The sequence below is a fragment of the Condylura cristata genome, unplaced genomic scaffold, assembly GCF_000260355.1.
Source record: "Condylura cristata isolate star-nosed mole 26May11 unplaced genomic scaffold, ConCri1.0 scaffold00029, whole genome shotgun sequence".
NCBI lineage: Eukaryota > Metazoa > Chordata > Mammalia > Eulipotyphla > Talpidae > Condylura > Condylura cristata.
Genome location: NW_004567130.1, coordinates 21,359,136 through 21,377,306, shown reverse-complemented (window position 1 = coordinate 21,377,306; position 18,171 = coordinate 21,359,136). Strand labels below are relative to the sequence as shown.

General features: G+C 43.4%; 2 protein-coding genes across 2 annotated transcripts in view; one reads left to right on the top strand and one right to left on the bottom strand.

Annotated features, from left to right (window-relative positions):
- The window catches only part of LIN9 (lin-9 DREAM MuvB core complex component), a 39,408-nt gene extending 26,122 nt beyond the window's left edge, over window positions 1-13,286 (top strand). Inside the window, exons 8-15 of the mRNA XM_004691034.2 lie at window positions 879-1,012; window positions 2,786-2,905; window positions 3,181-3,282; window positions 4,057-4,137; window positions 6,567-6,692; window positions 11,149-11,328; window positions 11,479-11,576; window positions 12,254-13,286. Of these exons, the coding sequence (XP_004691091.2) occupies window positions 879-1,012; window positions 2,786-2,905; window positions 3,181-3,282; window positions 4,057-4,137; window positions 6,567-6,692; window positions 11,149-11,328; window positions 11,479-11,576; window positions 12,254-12,359 (947 nt within the window). The 3' untranslated portion in view covers window positions 12,360-13,286. The remainder of the gene's footprint in view (window positions 1-878; window positions 1,013-2,785; window positions 2,906-3,180; window positions 3,283-4,056; window positions 4,138-6,566; window positions 6,693-11,148; window positions 11,329-11,478; window positions 11,577-12,253) is intronic.
- Window positions 12,766-18,169, bottom strand: MIXL1 (Mix paired-like homeobox; the record flags this gene model as incomplete). Its single annotated transcript, XM_004690759.1, has 4 exons — window positions 12,766-12,815; window positions 16,026-16,082; window positions 16,243-16,528; window positions 17,996-18,169. Coding segments are annotated over 4 exons (567 nt in total), but the record flags the coding sequence as incomplete, so codon positions are not given.
- Between the last annotated feature and the right edge of the window lie 2 nt (window positions 18,170-18,171).

Sequence of the window (18,171 nt, the reverse complement as noted above, 5' to 3'; positions counted from 1 at the left end):
GATTTTCCTGATGCTCAAACTGGATTTAAATAATAGTGACACAAGAATTCATCTGTGTGAGGGTCCCCAAGACCACCCCCAGGTTGGTGATTAATTAGGAAGCCTCGTTAATTAGAAAGATTCAAGTACCCAGCACAGAGTAGTGTGCACATGGCCACCACGTTACACAGAGAAGCCCACAAAGCAAAACTTAGCAAAGAAATCTCAAGTCCAGAAACAACTTGTTGCAAAATTCCAAGTCTCCTCCCTGTTATGTCACACAAGACTTGCTTCACTTTTCCTGCAACAAGTTGTAATTGTACTACCAAGGAAGCTTACTCAGTGCCTGAGATTTTTATCGGGGTCTGATCACACAGGCATCTTCCACTTAGATTCCAGCTCCCCAGAGGGCAGGTGTCCATCATAAAGCACACTGTACTCACGGACAGCGCGGGCAGGCATGGTGACCACATCAGTGCAGGGTGCTCGTGCAGTGTTACGGGGTGTCTCTCCGAGGCAAGTCCCAGTTGCCAACCCTGCAGGCAGGTGCCTTTGAGGGAAGCGCTCTTCGGCACGGCCTCCTTCTCTATTGACCAGCCTCCTTGGGAGGCTGCTGAGCTGCACCTAGTGTTTCACTCCAGAATGTAACTACCAAAATTCCTTTGTTCACTTATTTTTTAGCAATGTGGGGTTTTAAGCAGCGATTTAAAAGTAGTTTCTCTTAGTTTGGTAGATATGTGACTTCATGTGTCAAGAATAAAGTGTGCTTTTTTGGAAATTATATTAAATGCCAGTACTGTACTTTTCTAAGTTTCAAATTACATGCTTGGAGAAGCTTTATGCTTGACAATTGTTCGTATCACCCAGATGTCACACTCCTTTTTATTTCTTTTCCATAGCGCGATTACGTGGTGTGCATGATGGTCTGTTCACTGGACAGATAGATGCTGTGGATACTCTTAATGCTACCTATAGAGTAACTTTTGACAGGACAGGACTTGGGACCCACACCATCCCTGACTATGAGGTTCTTGTAAGTAGTATTGCTAATACGTTTGTGTGTCATACCTATTCAGTATGTATTGTGGAGTTCTCTTAGAGTTCATATTTTATGACAATCAAAGATTTGAGGGCACAGAGGAGGTGATCCTCATGGGTTCCAAGCCCTGCCTACTAGTCCAAGCGCAGACTGTACTGGCTCTTACACATTTTCCAGAATCTAGACTCCCTCTGTTTTACCTTACTCACACAGCACTTCAAGGTGACAGAACTAATTGTTTCTAGCCTAACGATCTTGGGGAATAGCTGTACAAGGCAACACTTCCAAAATAGTTCTCTTGTTACAAGTGATTTTCAAATAGGAAGTGACATCTTGCACTTGATAATTTGTTCTTGCGGCCTTCCTGATAGCGCAAGGGGTTAAGCGCAGCACTTGGAAGCCATCAGCCCCCGCAGCACGAGTTCAGTCCCCAGCCAGGGAGGGACCCACAGGGCGCAGCAGCCCTCTCCTGTCTCGCCTCAGCAGTGTATTTCAGTCAACTCACTTGTTCTGTTCCCCATTTGTCTCCAGTGAATCCTCTCACCCCCCCATACCTCTGGCCTGTACCCCAGTTCTTGTATGCATAAATAAAACAATCTTGTTTAAAGTGACATACAATTTTTTTCTATTTTGTTTAATAATTGTGCAGGGTAGGTATTAATTAGCCCTACTTTTGCATGAGAAAGCTGAACTTTGGTGTACTAAGTGACTTCAAGACTTTAGAGCTGGTTTCCTACCAAGCTGAGACTATAATTCAGACCTTTGATTTTCTGATATCTTCTGATATTAAAACAGGACCATTGTTTCATGATCACGTTTCATTTAGCACTTTCATGGAAATTATGTGTCTTTCTAATTAGTTAAAATAATTTTAAGACTGGATATTCTGAAATATTTAATAAAGTTTTAAAAAGTGAATATGAACTTACAGAAATGGAAATTCAGTTGTTCACCTTTAACCATCCTTTTTCATTTTTTGTTATAAACCTGATTTTTTAAAGGATTATGAACTGTAACTAAAAATCAAAGTTTATTTAACCCAGGAAAAGAAAAATCTTCCTTTTCTTATATATCTCCTCTTTTTTTCTTTTTGGTAAAAGAAAAATCCAAAAGAAGTTTATTGATAACACAGGAGAGGGCTAACACTACTGAGCAGCTCCTGACCCACGCTGTTTAAAGATTGTGGCCCTGTTGCTTTTTCTGAGTTTCCTTATCAAATTTAGCACTTTAAAGAGGAGGAACATGGGAAAAAGAAATTTGAACTAAATATAGAGCAAAGTATACCAATACTAAGTTTTTTCATTAAGGAATGAACCTTTCTTTAAACCTCCCCTTTCAAAAAAGGAAAATTGTTTTTTGCTTCTTTAATGTAATTTCTTTTAAGAAATTACCCAGATAGTTCTCCTTGGTGAGGTAACAGTTGACTTTGACTACAGAAGATAATATTCAAATAGTCTTTACCAGATAGATAAAGGTGATCATTTTTATATTTTAATATTAAATATTTTATATAGAGAGAGCATTTTAATATTAATCTTTGAACCTCTTAACTATTTTTGATCTTTTGAGTCTTTCTATTTTGTGGGTCTGTCCCTTTAGTAGCAAAGTCCTATCTTTATAGTGTGTCCTGAGTTCTAGTCCTTTCATCTATTCTGTGATGAACCCTGAGTCAGTGCTTATCTCCAGCTGAAGTGCCATGTTCATAAGAAGTAGAGTCATTCAAGTCTTGTGGGTCACTCTCTTTTTCCTCACTCTCTTTTTCCTAAGAGCAATGAGCCTCATGAGACGATGCCAATCGCTGCCTTTGGACAGAAACAGCGGCCTTCTCGCTTCTTCATGACTCCGCCCCGGTTACATTATACACCTCCTCTCCAGTCCCCAGTGACAGTAAGTGACAGTGTGTAAATTTCATCAGTCATTGGAATAATTATTCTAAATGGGAACTGTACTCTTATAAAATATACATACATCTACTATAGCAGCTGCAGTGATACGTTATTTTCAGTTATTAAATGTTAAGTAAGTGAAAAGGTGCTTCCATTCTGGAAATATTTTCCTTTTTGAAGTATGTTTAGTTATAATAGGATTTGCTCTTTATTTAGAAGTAAGATACTTTCTTTGGAACAGCCAGTGGTTAAAATGATTCCTTTTCATTCCCATAGGACAATGATCCATTACTAGGACAGTCACCTTGGAGAAGTAAACTTGCTGGCTCTGATACCGAAACGCTAGGTGGTTTTCCAGTAGAATTCCTTATCCAAGTGGTAAGAGTTGCTCTGAACGTCTTGATTGTTTAAAAACTCATGTCATGTGTTTATTAGACCCTACGGGCAATGAGCAGAGGCCTGAGCAAGCCAGCGTGCGTGCCGCTGTGCTGGCACCAGCCAGGACTGCGTGGAGCGGGGCGGAGCTCAGAGCCCGAGCGCCTGCGATGCGCCCGGGGGCCGCCGCCCGGCCCGGACAGGCGACAGCTGGCAGCCCTGTTTCTAAACCCCTTTTGGATCACTTGTGTTTTCATTTGTTGCAGGTATTTTTCTTACTGGGGCATGAATAGTCCCATTTGGGACAATGAAAACTTACTCGGATTGGGCCTCCCTGGTGGCCTAGGGGTTCAGTCTCAGTCCTGTCACTGAGTTCCAGCCCAGTTAGAGAGTGACCCCCAGGGCGCGGCAGACCCCTCCTATCTCCCCGCTGCCCCCTCAGCAGTGTGTTTCAGTCAGTCGGCCTGTTCTGCTCCCCACTCTGCCTCTGGGGAGTCCTTTCATTTCCCTCACCTTTGGTCTATACCCCAGTTCTACAAGGGGAAAACCCCCAACTTCTTAGATTGACTTCTCAGTCCTTTTAGCATGTCCTGGTTGCAGTGGGTTTTTAAAAAATGTTTTTTCGTCAGTCAATCATACTTATAAAATGTCTGTGCTATATTTATATTGAAACACTGAAATCTGTTGCTAAAATATCAGTGAAAATTTTGAAATTTGATGTCTGATATACTTGAATGCCTCTGTTTATTCCAAAACATCTTTCTTCTTTGTCTCTAGACTAGGTTATCAAAAATTCTCATGATTAAAAAGGAACATATCAAGAAATTAAGAGAAATGAACACAGAAGCAGAAAAATTGGTAAGGATTTGTTTTTCATTTTCCTTTCTACAGTTCTAAAATAGGGTATACATATCTAAGGAATTAAATATTTTATGGGAGAAAACATTGACATGAATATTATTTTTAACTCCTCATTTACTGTCTATTTACCAAATACATGCTAAGTAAATTAACAAAGTAATGCCTTAGCCTAGTACTCTTAACCTACTTTATATTTAATTTATATTAATAAAAATTATTTAATGAGATAAGACTGGGTTCATAGCACTGTGTATGGGTTGTTTTTTATTTTTTAATTATATCCGTTTTTACTCAGGTAACAGGTTTACACATGAATACGATTTAGAGAATAGGGCCACACACACCTCTTCAGACACATGTTACCAGGCAACATCCCCTGCAAAGCACCCAAGATGCTCTGCCGATAGTCCGTGAATTCTCTCCCTGCAGTGCTTCTCACACCTCAGCTCTCCCCTTCTGGAAGTCTCAGCTCTGCAGTCAGATTTCACTTAGCCGTTTGTGACTACATGGTGAAACCAGAGGGATACAGCAGTCCTAAGTGAAATAAGTCAGCAGGAGAAAGAAAATACCAGATGATTTTACTCATGTAGAATATAAAGAAAACAAAGGAAGAGACAAAGCAAACCTTTGAAATCTGATGTTGCCTTGGCATGTAAAAATTGTAGAAATCTAGTTGGCATGGTGTAGTTTATTATGTTTTATTTTATTTACTATTAAAATAATTCCTACTAATCAAAATATTGTAAACTTTAATGAGAATAGTCATCTTTACGTCTCTCCCCGGGTAAGTATTTTTCAGTTTAGCATGTGCTGTGTTTGTTTAGCACATGGATTTTTCTGTCACGTGCCTGTACTGTCATGTTGTTTTAAAACTTTTTTTTTAGATTTATTATTCATACAGAACTGGGGTACAGGCCAGAGGTGTGAGGGCAGTGAAAGGATTCCCCAGAGGCAGAGTGGGAAGCGGAACAGGCAGATCGAGTGAAATCACTGCTGAGGGGAGCAGCGGGCGGGTCAGGAGAGGCCTGCTGTGCCATGCGCGGGTCACTCCCTGGTGGAAAATTGAACTCATGTGCAGGGGCTGCGGACGCTTCGTAGTGCTGTGTTTTACTGGTTGCACCACCAGGGAGGGGCCCTGTGTTTAAACTTTTAGGAACTATTATTTTTACACAGGTATTTATTATAATTGAATGGCACACTTATATGTTGTGTACTCTTCTCCTTCGGTGTTAAACTTTTTTACTGGTGGTACAAAGGGTTAAGCACTGCACTGTCAAGCTGTCAGTAGCCCCTACAGCACAAGTTCAATCCCCGGCCAGGGAGTGACCACAGGGCACAGCAGACCCTGCCTGTCTCCCCGCTGCTCCCCTCAGCAGTGTACTTCATAGACCCAGCTGTTCTGCTCCCCACTCTGTCTCTGGTGAATCCTCTCATCCCCTCCCCGCCACCTCTGGCCTGTACCCCAGTTCTTGTGTGCACAAGTAAGTAAATCTTTGAAAGAAAAAATGCAGGAAGCAGTGTGCAAGCATACACTACTTCGTCTAACCTTTGGGAAGCCCTGTTAGGAGTCACTCTTCTTAGGTCCCGTTGGCACATGCGGAGGCTGAGCCCAGAGACAGCCTCGCAGCCTCACGGGTTGCTTAAACTCTCACAAGCCAGGCAGTGGTGACATTGGGATGTGAACATCCATGACCTGATTCAAACACCTGTGCTCTTAATCATTGTTACATTGACTTGATTCCAGATGGAGAATCAGTTGAGTTTAAATAACTTGAACACCAGAAATGAGTTCATGTCATTTTTTACCAACTTTTTATTTTGAAAACTAAGAAATTTATAGACTGGTTAAGGAATATGTATGTAGATTCACCAGTTTTATTTCATTTGATTTATCCACGAGCTCCTTTTTGAAAAAAGCAAGTGGCAGAAATCATGACACTGTTTATAGAACGAGCTTCTCAATAAGACCATTTTCTTTTTTTAAAGAGCAGGCTTATTAGGGAAAAGGACAGAGGAGCAAAGGACACTTGGCGTAGGCACAAGCGGGCAGGAAGAGCTGCCCTGAAAGGGGAAGTTTGTTGAGAGGCCTGCATGTCGCAGGTGGGCGGCCTTAGGAGAGCGGCCTCTGCTGAGGGAGGTCAGTGCCGAGGAGCCCAGGTGTGTAGGTCACGGGCAGGAGGAGGCAGCTGCCCTGCAGAAGGAGAGGGTGGGTAGAAAGAAGCACCTGCATAGTCACAGGTGGGTAGAGGATGGCTGCCAGTAAGACCATTTTCATACAAAAATGGTCTTAAAAAAAAAAAAAAGTGTAACAATCTTAATAATCTTTAGTTTGTTTTGGATAACTGAAATTATTAGATAACTGAAATTTTACTGCTCCAAAAAAAAAAAAAAAACCCTGATGAAAATCTGTTTTTTTTCCTTCTCAGAAATCATATTCCATGCCCATCAGCATTGAATTTCAGCGGAGATACGCAACAATTGTTCTAGAGCTTGAACAGCTGAACAAGGACTTAAACAAAGTTTTACATAAAGTCCAGCAGTACTGCTATGAGGTAATTTGCATGAATTTCCCCCCAGGAGCTTTGCCTCCACTGTTTGATTTGAAGCCTGGATTGTCACCTTCACATGTTAGAGAATGTGACCTACCTAAATCCCTACCAGGTACTTTAGCAGAGCCACATGTTACATACCCGTACAGCATCGCTGTCGAAGAAAGCTCATACACAGTGAGATAGCTAGCCTGTTGGATTTTTTGTTTGAATTACAAAATGATGTAGCATTCAGAAAAAAATTACTCTTAATTCTGTTTTTCTAGAGACTACATTCTGGTTTCTTCTTACTCTTTTTTAAATGCGCTTTTTCTCACAAAATTATGATTGTGCTGTGTATACAATTTGTTTCCTCCTTCTTTAAGTTTTACATGACAATTATGCAAGCTTGAACTTCCAACACACAGCTCATGGGGTGCTTGTGTACTCACAGATCCTTGAGTCATCATTAGCATTGTGATGCACATTAATTATGCATGTAAAAGTGGTTCACCAATTTCTGCTAAACTTTGAGTTTCTTTCTAGAAGGTAAGAATTCAAGTGATTGAGATTAAGTTAAAATACGCCCACATATGCATTCTTCATATGCATTCTTCAGTGGCTTCGTGTTTCCAGTAAGCCTCCTCTATTTGTGATGTGAGAGTCTTAGATAGACTTTCATGAAACTAGTCCCGTAGAAAGAGATGTCCCCAAGATCTTTCACAAGTGATGCCTTCAATTCGCTGGAATTGAAACCGAGAGGAATGAACTTGGTTATCTATAACTAAACTGAGTATACTTTAATCATTCCTCTAGTTATCCATTATTTTTGTATTTTGTTGTCCCTTATATAGCAACATGTGTCATCCTAGCAAATAGATTTCTCTGTGCAGACCAGCAGCGATCCGAGAGAGGAGCAAACCCAGCGGACAGGACCAAGCTAACAAAGCTGCGGACCCACACACGAGTGGGCAGCTTCTCAGTCTGTGGTGTGATGTCACACTCGTGTGTGTCCGCTGACAATATGCTTATTTTCTAGTGAAGTTAAATAGCTCCACTTTTACAAAACTTCTGTGGAAATAAATAATTGGTTTCAAACCGTGAACATAGCCAAGAACCTGTGTACCAAATAGATAGGTAAATGTGTAGACACAGAATAGAATATTCATAGGATCATGCTGATTACAGCTCCAAATTAGTAATTACCCAAATGCCCCTTAATACTAGAATGCATCAATAAATGCTCATATAATTACACAGTGGAATACTACTCAGACATAGGAAGGAATGAATGTAATTATATGCCATGCCGTGCATAAAGTCATCAATAAAATTAGGCACAAAAGAATATATAGTGCATCATCTCATTTATATACAACTCAAAGCCACCAAAAGCTAATCCATGATACTGGAAGTCAGGATGGTGGTGACCCATAGTGTGTTACACTTGAAAGGAAGGTCTGTTGAAAGACTGGTAATACTCTATTTCTTAAATTTCTCTGACATGTTTGATTGTGAAAATGTTTTGACACATATACTTTATGATTTTTGTGCTTTTCAATACTTACTAAATTCAACTAAATTTTGTTAAGTATTGAGGCAAGGATGTTCATTGTAATATTGATAATTGCAAAGTATTAGAAAACAGTTAAATGCCCATACACACAATTAGCTAAATAAATTACGATGTGGCCACACAATAGAGTACATGCTGCTGTAAGGGTGTTACCGATAGTGAAGTGATTGATAGGCTATATATTAAGTGAAAAAAGGAAACTGCACAAAAATATATAATATGTTATCTTTGGGGCAAACAAAAATAAGCAGAAATGAAATCCACATGTGTCTACTCAGTTGTTTTTTGGTTTTTTTTTAAGCTTTATTTATTCATATAGAACTGGGGTACAGGCCAGAGATGCAGAGGGTGAGAGGATTCGCCAGAGACAGAGTGGGGAGCAGAACAGGCAGATCTACGAAGTACACTGCTGAGGGGAGCAGCGGGCGGGTCAGGAGAGGTCTGCCGCGCCGTGTGGTCACCCCCGGGGCAGGCGGGGATCGAACTCATGCGGAAGTGGCTTTAGCTTCTCAGTGCTGGGCTTTAACCCGCTGCGCCACCAGGGAGAGCCGTGTCTACTCAGTTTTTTAATAATTAACACAGGAAGGCTAACCCAGGTACCTAACTAGGCCTGGGTGAGAGTGGGGAGGAGAGAGGAGTGGTGTTTCTCAGTGTTCATTGCCCCAGATCCAGGTGAACTCAGAATGGAGCACAGACAGAGAGACCCTGTCACAGGAGTAAGCGACACAGGGAAGGGGCAAAGCCTGAGCCGGGTACCCTGGGCTGTACTTGTAGTTTAAAGGTTGAGCGAGCTTGAACTAACACTGAATTCTAGTTTTAGGGCTTTCTCTCAGCATGGTGTCGACTTAACAGTTCTCAAATTGTTTTTTCTAAGACTGAGCCAATGAGTAATGAGCCATACTAAAGATAGGGGAGCCTTTTCTCTCACTGTAGGAAGTAGGAGTTAGGAAGAAGGGGCAGACTAAAATGACCCTGGTGGTTTTACGTAGAATAGGGAAATCATCTGAGTTCATGGTTCATTTTATTTTCTTATGATATGTGTGTGTGGTCAAGTGTGTATGTCTGCTGAGAAAACTTAGGAGCAATGACACCCTGATGATACTGGACCCAGCACCCAGATATAAATACTGTCCACCAGTAAAGGAAGCAGGTCCCTCGAGAGAGTGGAAGATGAGACTGGGTCATTTTCTCTTGCAGGATATAAAATGCGTTCCCAAAATTATTGCAATATTTCAAAAAGAACCAACTTGACAGGGTTCCCACTAGCCAAATCTGGGATAATGAAAGCTTCAGAATAGTGATACAGTAAAAGATTGTAACCTATGGGACAAAATATCCATGAGTCAACAAAGATTAGTAACTGAGCAATTTTTTTAACTAATTTTTTTTTAAAGATTTATTTATTTATGCATACAGAGCTGGGGTATAGGCCAGAGGTGCAGGAGCGCTGAGAGGAGTCACCAGAGACAGAGTGGGGAGCAGAACAGGCCAACTCATTAAGTCCACTGCTGAGGGGAGCAGCGGGCAGGTCAGAAGAGGTCTGCCGCGCCCTGTGGTCACCTCTTGGGCAGGGATCGAACTCATGCTGAAGTGGCTTTAGCTTTTCAGTGCTGTGTTTTAACCTGCTGCACCACCTGGGAGGACCCTTAGCTAAGTATTTTTTTTTTTTCTGATCTGTTTCTATCCTTTTGGACAATAGCTTATTATTAATAATTATCTCTTGGGGATGCATTAATAAAGTTCATGTGCATTAATAAGCAATTAAATTTAGGATTTCAAAATGACAATAGAAAGATCGATATCTCATTCCACACCATAGCATGAAAGCTATATACTCACAGATGATTCTGTAAACACTTGTGACAAATAATATAATCAAAAGTCCATTTAAAATCTGAACATGCAACCTTAGCTAAGTGTTTTTTAAGGAAAGCGGTCTCACAGTACGATGTCGACTGGTACAATCATGACGAGTGAAGAAAGTCCTGGGGGCCGCATCCTGTGGCAGTTGGTCAGGGCAAGAATCTGCTGCCGAGACAGCTGGGTAAGAACTTGGCAGGAAGCAGAATCTTTACATAGCCTCAAGCTTCTCACAAGCACTTGTCATTGAAGGTGGCGACATTACAGCAGGAGACCTGGCGCAATGCTGCCTCACGCCATACTCAGAGGCCGCACGGGGGTGGGCAGTCAGCACCGTGTCTCCGAATCACGATGCACCAGGGCTCAGGATCATTTTTGTGATATTCCTGTCAAAAATACAAAACCTCAGTCTAGTCATGAAGAAACACACAAATTCACATTGAGCAATATCATACAAAACAATTGGCTGTTATTTTTCAGAAATGTCAAGATCATGAATGATAGAGGAGTTGTTCCAGAAAAAAAGAACCCAGTGTGCTTGGGGAGTGGGCAGTGGGGGATGTGTACATGTAGGGTGTCATTGGAAAACAGTTTAAATTTGTTGTTAGAAAGCGGTGTTATGTCAATGTTCAGTTTCCTAATTGTGATAATTACACGATGGTTATGAAAGAGAACATCCTTGCACTTAGGAAATAACAAATGGAGATTTAGCGGTAAAGCAGTGTTTACAAAATTACATGTGTACAAATAGAAAGTTTAATTGTCGAGTCAGGTGAAGTAAACCATAAACACTGGATCTGGGTAAAAAGTTCTCAAGAGTTCTTTCTTACATTCTTTTGCTAGTACTTTGAAGTTTCTCAAAAGTTAGTCAAGATGTAAAACAAACTTTAAAAAGACTGTTAGAGGAGAAGAAACCTCTATTGTAAGGGTGAGCCTCTTAAAAAAAAATGCTAGTTTTGTGAAAATCCAAATGTGAACAAACCCCAGCGCACAGAGGTTTTCCGGCCTCCGAGCACGTTCTCATGCCTCGACCCTTGTGCCCAGCTTGCTCCAGACCAGGGGCTCCAGCCTGCGGATCAGCCAACAGACATGAGGAGAAGGTGTGAGGAAGAAGCGCAGGAAATTGTTCGGCATGCAAATTCCTCAACGGGGCAGCCCTGTGTCGAAAATGAAAATCTGACAGACTTAATCTCCAGGCTTACAGCTATTTTATTACAAATTAAGGTAAATTTCAGCAAAAATATTTTCTTAACTTTCGAATCCAATTAGCACTAATTTATTGCTAAAGAATTATAATCCATAGATTATATCAAGTATCTTGGTCTGTATTTGGGCTGTTAATTCAATTAAATTTTGAAATGTTTTTCCTTTTAGTGTCTTGCAGAAGGAGGAGACCTGAATTCCTTTGAATTCAAATCACTTACAGATTCATTAAATGACATCAAGAGTACAATAGATGCATCTAATATCAGGTAACTCATTAAAAAAGTATTTTAACAATCTTTGTATTAGATGCATAATGATTTCCAGTACAGGCTTTTTTGTTTGTTTTTTAAAGATTTATTTATTTATGCACACAGAACTGGGGTACAGGCCAGAGGTGGGGGGGGGTGAGAGGAGTCACCTGAGACAGAGTGGGGAGCAGAACAGGTGGATTGACTGAAACGCACTGCTGAGGGGAGCAGCGGGGAGACAGGAGAGGTCTGCTGCGCCCTGTGGGTCGCTCCCTGGCCGGGGATCAGACTCATGTTGAAGCAGCTGCGGCCAGCTTCACAGCGCTGCACTTGAACCCACTGTGCCATCAGGGAGGGCCCTCCAGGACAGGCTTTTAGAATTAATCATATTTGTGAAGTATTCACAAAGTTTTTATCTTTTAAATAAATTATGAGAGAGCATTTCAGGTATATCCAGTCTACTGGCAGAATAGAAATTTTATGTGGACTTTTTTATACGAAGGAATGAGAAGACATTTAGTATTAGGTTTCGGTTCAGAGTGCAGAGTCAGCCTGGAGGTACCTTCGCAGGTAATTACTACTTAGGGGATTTCTGACATCATCAGGAGTGATCACCGAACTAAAATTCCGATCTCCTTTTTAAAAAGCTTGTTTAATTTTGTGAAACAAAGTGGTTAACCATGTTCTTTTTTCAGTTGCTTTCAGAATAATGTAGAAATCCATGTTGCACATATTCAGAGTGGCCTGAGCCAGATGGGAAACTTACACGCCTTTGCAGCAAATAATACCAACAGAGACTGAGTAGAAGATTTAATTATTCCGACGGCATAGAGCATTGTTTTTGAGACATCCTTTCCCTTCATATAGGCTTCCAACACCAGATAACCTAACTGCTGGAAAACAAGGCTTAACCCTCCAGAGTAGTCGTTCATATACTGCACCGCTTCCTAAGCCAGCATTGCTCATCGGCGTCATGTTTACTTTTCTTTTTATAACTGAGCTGCAGTAGCATGCTTATGTCATGTGTTTATTAGCCAGAGTTTCAAACTGCAGATGTCTGAGCACCGGGTCACGGGAGACAGCGCCGACCGTCTCTCAGTGTGCAGGAGCGGGGGCAGCGCACGCGGGCGGCCCCGCGACGAGGGTGCGGGCAGTGTGAAGGTGCCTGGCGGTGTGGAGATGCCGCCTAGAAAGTGGCGGCTCTGGCTTACGCGGTCGTCTCCGCCTGCACGAAGCCATCGGACGTGGGCGCCAGCGCTGGGGAAGCCGCCGGGACACAGGCCGTAGATGGGGGCTGCACAGTATAGAAGGCAAATAGACTTAAGCGCGACATGCTCCATAGAGCATTTTATAATAATATTTTAATTTATCATAATTTATAAAAGAAACCTTTGTTGTTTGTCTGTTGAAAGAAAATGAAGGAGCAGGAAAAAACCATTTCTGCAGTGCTGTTTCAGCCAGTGAGTTTGGCATCTTTTCCCATCAATTCAGGACAAAAGTGCTACTGTAATGAGATTTATTTTTAAAAGACTGATAACACACTATTTTCATATTTTTTGTTTATTTGCACAACTTTTGAACCAGGTTACTGGTTAAAATTCAACAGAACACAATTTATAAAGTAAAAATATTTTATAATGAAAAAATATAATAACCCGTGCTGTGAAATGCAGAAAGAAGGTTTTAATTGGTTATGGGTTTGTTTATGGTTTGTTTTTTCTTTAAAGGGAACCCTGCCTGAAATGTTAATCTTGTAAAAAGTGTACATTTGGAATTTTCTTTGTTTTATTATAGAATATTATAAAGTCAAAATATAATAAATTGTTTTCAGATTTGGAGTTAAAATATAGAAGTGGCTTAGATTCTTTCGGCCGTCTCATAAAATGAGGCTTTTTATATGTTAATGTATCATAAAACCGAAAACAAGATTATTTTCCATTTGAAATTTTGTATAGTTTAAAAATGCTTCCGTATTCTTTGTTGGTATTGTGCGAATGCAAGACTTTAGTGCAGAGTTTATATTTAGCTAAACTGTTATGTTAATTAAGAAATGCATAAATCTTTTATTCTTAATATTTGTAATTCTGAATAAATTGATCTATGAAAATTAATGTTGTCTACATTTTCAGTTAATACAACTTGATCAGTGTTCCATCTGTTGATACATTTTAAATTCAGGCCTCCCCAGGCCCTCCCCGCTGGTGCAACTGGGAGGGCCCCGCCTGTCTCCCGCTGCCCCCCTCAGCAGGGGATTTCAGTCACCCTGCCTGGTCCGCCCCACTCCCCCTCTGTCTCTGGGGAGTCCTCTCACCCCCCCACACCTCTGGCCTACACCCCAGTTCTTGTATGCATACATAAATCTTTTTTAAAAAAAAGAAAGAAAATTGAAGGAATTGTAACTTCCTCGAAATCATGTTGAGGGGATCAGTGGAGATTAATTACCATGTCATTTCAAATTATAATACCAACATTTTAGAGTTTTTTTCCCCAACTCTGAGTTCTCAGTCATCGTGGAGAACACTAGACACTCCTAAGTCACCTAGCTTACCCTACACATTTTTGACGTTTTGTTGTCAGATGTCTCCGCGAGGTGCACTGAAATCGTGCCTTGCTTGGCTGGCCAGCGCCACTCACGCCTCTCCGTGCCGCCTTGTGTGGACAGCAGGAGCGGTACCCGAGGGTATACTTGAAGCTTCTCTTCAGAGAAAAAGAAATCTGCCGCTCCAGTGAGTCACTCTGTCAGCTGCACGTAGCGTGACAGTGTCACTGCTTAACATAATTTTGAGTCCCAAGAAAGCTGCCGAAGCCAGATGAAGTAAGCCTGCACCACAACAGGCGTTGTGCAGATTTATTTCTGAATTATTTTGTTAGTTGCAAAATTCAGATTCTAGTGATTCTTGCCAATAATGATCTACCCAAAGACTTACCTGTTAATTTTTTTCTTCTGAATTCATGTGCCTTTCTCCGTCTTCACTGTTACCACTGCCCTCAGGCCGGCTGAAATGCCAGGTCGTAGCCTGACCCACTGCGGGGTGGTGCATAAGGGTGCGCTGAGTGAAATTGTGAGGCCCGGTTACCCCACAACAGGCCCTGAGAACAATGTTGAGCACACACCAAGCACTTGTAGCTAAGTTTATCATCTTGGTTTTGGGTTTCAGACCGGTTTCAAGGATTCAGAAGTCAAGTCTCCTAAAGTCCAAATTACGTCCTAGTTGCTTTTAACAATGGATTTGCTAAGTGAAGAATGGAAGCCACTTGACAGACACTTCTGAAAAGCAGGGTGACCTGCATGTATAATCTCGGGGACATTCAGCATAGCTCAGTCTCTTCTAGTAACAGTAAGACATGAGTTCCCAGCCCTACCCATGGTTGCTCACAAATCTCTAAAATATACTTTACAAAGAAACCTCTCCCATGGTTTCCTGTGGCCAACATGGGTTTGAAAACCCTCAATGTAAAACAAAACTTTAATTTCTCTCAGGCTAACCTAGAAAGGGCAATTTACATGGTGCTTAGTATATAAATGGAGAAAGAGAAATCTCCTGAAACCAAAAGACTCATGTTCCTGAATTTCAAACAAGCGAAGAGGCTTTTAAGTGTTAAATTTCTCAGCACAGAGGCCTGTTGATGTGATTGCTGGCTATCACCTTCATTTACAGAAACTTTTCTCTTTTAGAAATGCCCTTCATTGCCACACAGTATGACCTGAGCAGTCGCGGAGTAAAGCACTCTGGTAAGAGCTGTCCAAGGGAGAAAATTCATTTAAGCAGCACTACAGTGAAACATTTGTGGAAAACATTTAATAATCCACTAAATTGTACAGAAGTACAAACAAGTGCTAAGGGTAACTGAGTGGTTGGTTGAAACAACAGGTACAAAATCAGGACTAAAAGTTCAGAAAGGGATTTTTGAAAGAGACATGTCCCAGGATTGAAGACTGGCTCTGAGGTCGGCATATGTTGCATGGGTGACCGTACACGGTCTGGCCTGTAAGCCATGGGTATCCGTATCTGGAATAGTAGCTGAAAGAGTTTTAGAATTTGGTAGCAGTTTGAAGCTACTACAGATTTCAAAAAAGTTATTATTTTTTTTAAGTTGAAAAGCTAGAAGCAGGTAGCTCTTGAAATTCTGGACACAGAATCTTTAGAACTATGAATGGCTGTAGAGATGACGGCCAGATCTTAAAAGTACATCTTGGTGGTCGGATGAGGGTTGAGGGAGCCAGACCAGAGTGAGTTTAAGCCTTCCGGTAAGGTTTAAGCCTTGGAGGAACCATGAGAAGATGACAACTATCAAGCACAAGGAGAAACTGAGTCAGGCTGAGCGTTCTTGTGAAGAAGACAATGAGTTCTGAGAAACCAGTTCAAAAAATCTGAACAAAACTAGCAAAAGGGGCACGGCTTCGGGCCAAATTGGACGTGTAAACTCGGAGATACACAGGTAGCGATGAATGCCAGCACGCCTCACCTCGGGGCCGGCCTGTGTGCCGGGTGGATAAACGCTCACAGGTGAAGGGAGGAAGCTCTGCGGGTGAGAGATGACGTTCAAAACCACCATCCAGGCTAATACAACCGTGTGCTTAGCACGGACGTCAGAAAGGGCAGTGTCTGGGGGGTGTCTCCCTGGATGCCAGTCATGCCTTCTCTGAGCTTTTCTGAATTCTCCCAGAATTCTCAAGCGTTACCAAAAGCAGAAAAAATGTGTTCCTCCCATGAGTCCAGCTTTGAACCAATGTCTTCTGAGAGAAGAGAATAGTTTTCAAAATCCTGACCTTGAGAGCTGGGGTCAGAGATGGCCCCTCTGGTCCCGGAGGGATCAGGCTCAGGCAGGCAGCTCATATCCACCTCAAGGGGCCGCTGGGGCCCAGTCCCGAGGGCAGAGGGCTGGAGGAGCAGCGCTGAGCCCGCCGGGGGCTGGAAAGATTTCCCGCTCTGCCGCCGCGACTTGGCACGCCTGTTCTGGAACCACACCTGGAAGAAAGGAAAGCTGCTTTGGGTATGGTCCTGGTGCTGTTACTGCCTTTGCAGTTTACGGTAACTGGCGCCCTGCCCCAGACCCTTGGCTTTCCAGAAAGTACGTGGGCTGGGGCTTGCTCTGCCCCTGGCGACCTGCGATGCAGTCTCGCCATTCCCAGATGCGAAGTTGGAATAACGCTTCAATCTATCGAGGTGTTACCTAGGGTCAGATGCCGTGAGAAGCGGGGTCACAAGAACAGACACACTTAGAATTTTAGGGGGAAAGGCTACTCTGTAGAGATGACAGGCATTAGAATAACCTAGGAAACTCCTTCTTGCACGGGTCAGGTTAACCAAGGATGTATCCTGCTCAATGGATTTCACTTCTGTGAATAAATTGCTCTGCTCACGACTGACTTCTCACAGATCCTGAGGTCTCCTCCCTGAGGAAGCCTGTAATGCCAGCCGTTGAGCCGGCCTATGTCTCCCAGCAGGGGTGCAGAAACAAGCCCACTCCCACTGTTAAAATGAGGGTTCCTGCTTAAACCACCGCTGGGTGAGGCCAGGTGTGGCGGAACCGCAACAAGAAGGCAGAGTCCTCGTGCGCACCAAGTCCCAACAGTCTCATGGAAAATGTTTCAATCAACGCACTTTATGACAGATTTTTCAAACAGTGCCAAGAAGCTCCATCCACGCCAGGCTTCACCCCCAAAAGCTACAGGACACCTTTCAAACCAGAACTGCACACCCAGTAGCTGCCAAGAAAGTCAGCGACGGGCTCAGGCCGAAGGGACCCAGCTGCTCACCCCTCTCTGCCGGCCCAGGAGTGCGGGGGACGCTGCTCCCCACCACCTCCCTGCTCAGGGTTCAAAGTGACCGTTGTAGGGCACCAGCCGGCTCTCCCCCACCAGGAGACCATTCGCTGAGGACTCAAATGGTACAATTTAATCTGTGATGCATTTGTTTCATGAAAGTCATCTTCTTAGCACAGACAGAGAATCCCATTCTGTGTGAGTGACCTGACTGCAGGTGGTTTTATGTCCCCTAAAGTATCCTGGGACACCTGGGGTGCTTGGTACTTTTATGCTTCCTTAGGGTGCCTGCCTGCTCATGGGTATAATCCATGCTGGCACAGTTCCTCCCAGCCGGCGCCCTCCCTGGTGACTCAACGGGTTAGAGCGCAGCATTACGAAGCTGCCCGCGGCCCCTGCAGCGCGAGTCCGACCCCCGGCCAGGGAGTGACCACAGGGCACGGCGGACCCCTCCTGTCTCCCCGCTGCTCCCCTCACAGTGTGCTTCAGACCATCCGCCTGTTCTGCTCCCCGCGCTGTCTCCGGGGAGTCCTCGCATCCCCGCACCTCTGGCCTGCACCCCAGTTCTGCATGCACGCATGCAGAACTACTTAAAAAGCCTCCCAGCGGCGGGCGTGGGGTTGCCGCGCCATTCCGCTGCAGGGACGGGGCTCCCGCCCCGGCCGCTCACCTGGATCCTGGACTCGGGGAGCAGGGTGAGCGCGGCCAGGCGCTCGCGCAGCTGGATGTCTGGGTACCTGGTGCGGCGGAAGACGAGCTCCAGCAGCTGCAGCTGCTCGGGGCTGAACGACGTGCGCTTGCGGCGCTGCGGCGCCCACGGGGCGGCCGCGCCTCTAGGGGGCGCCG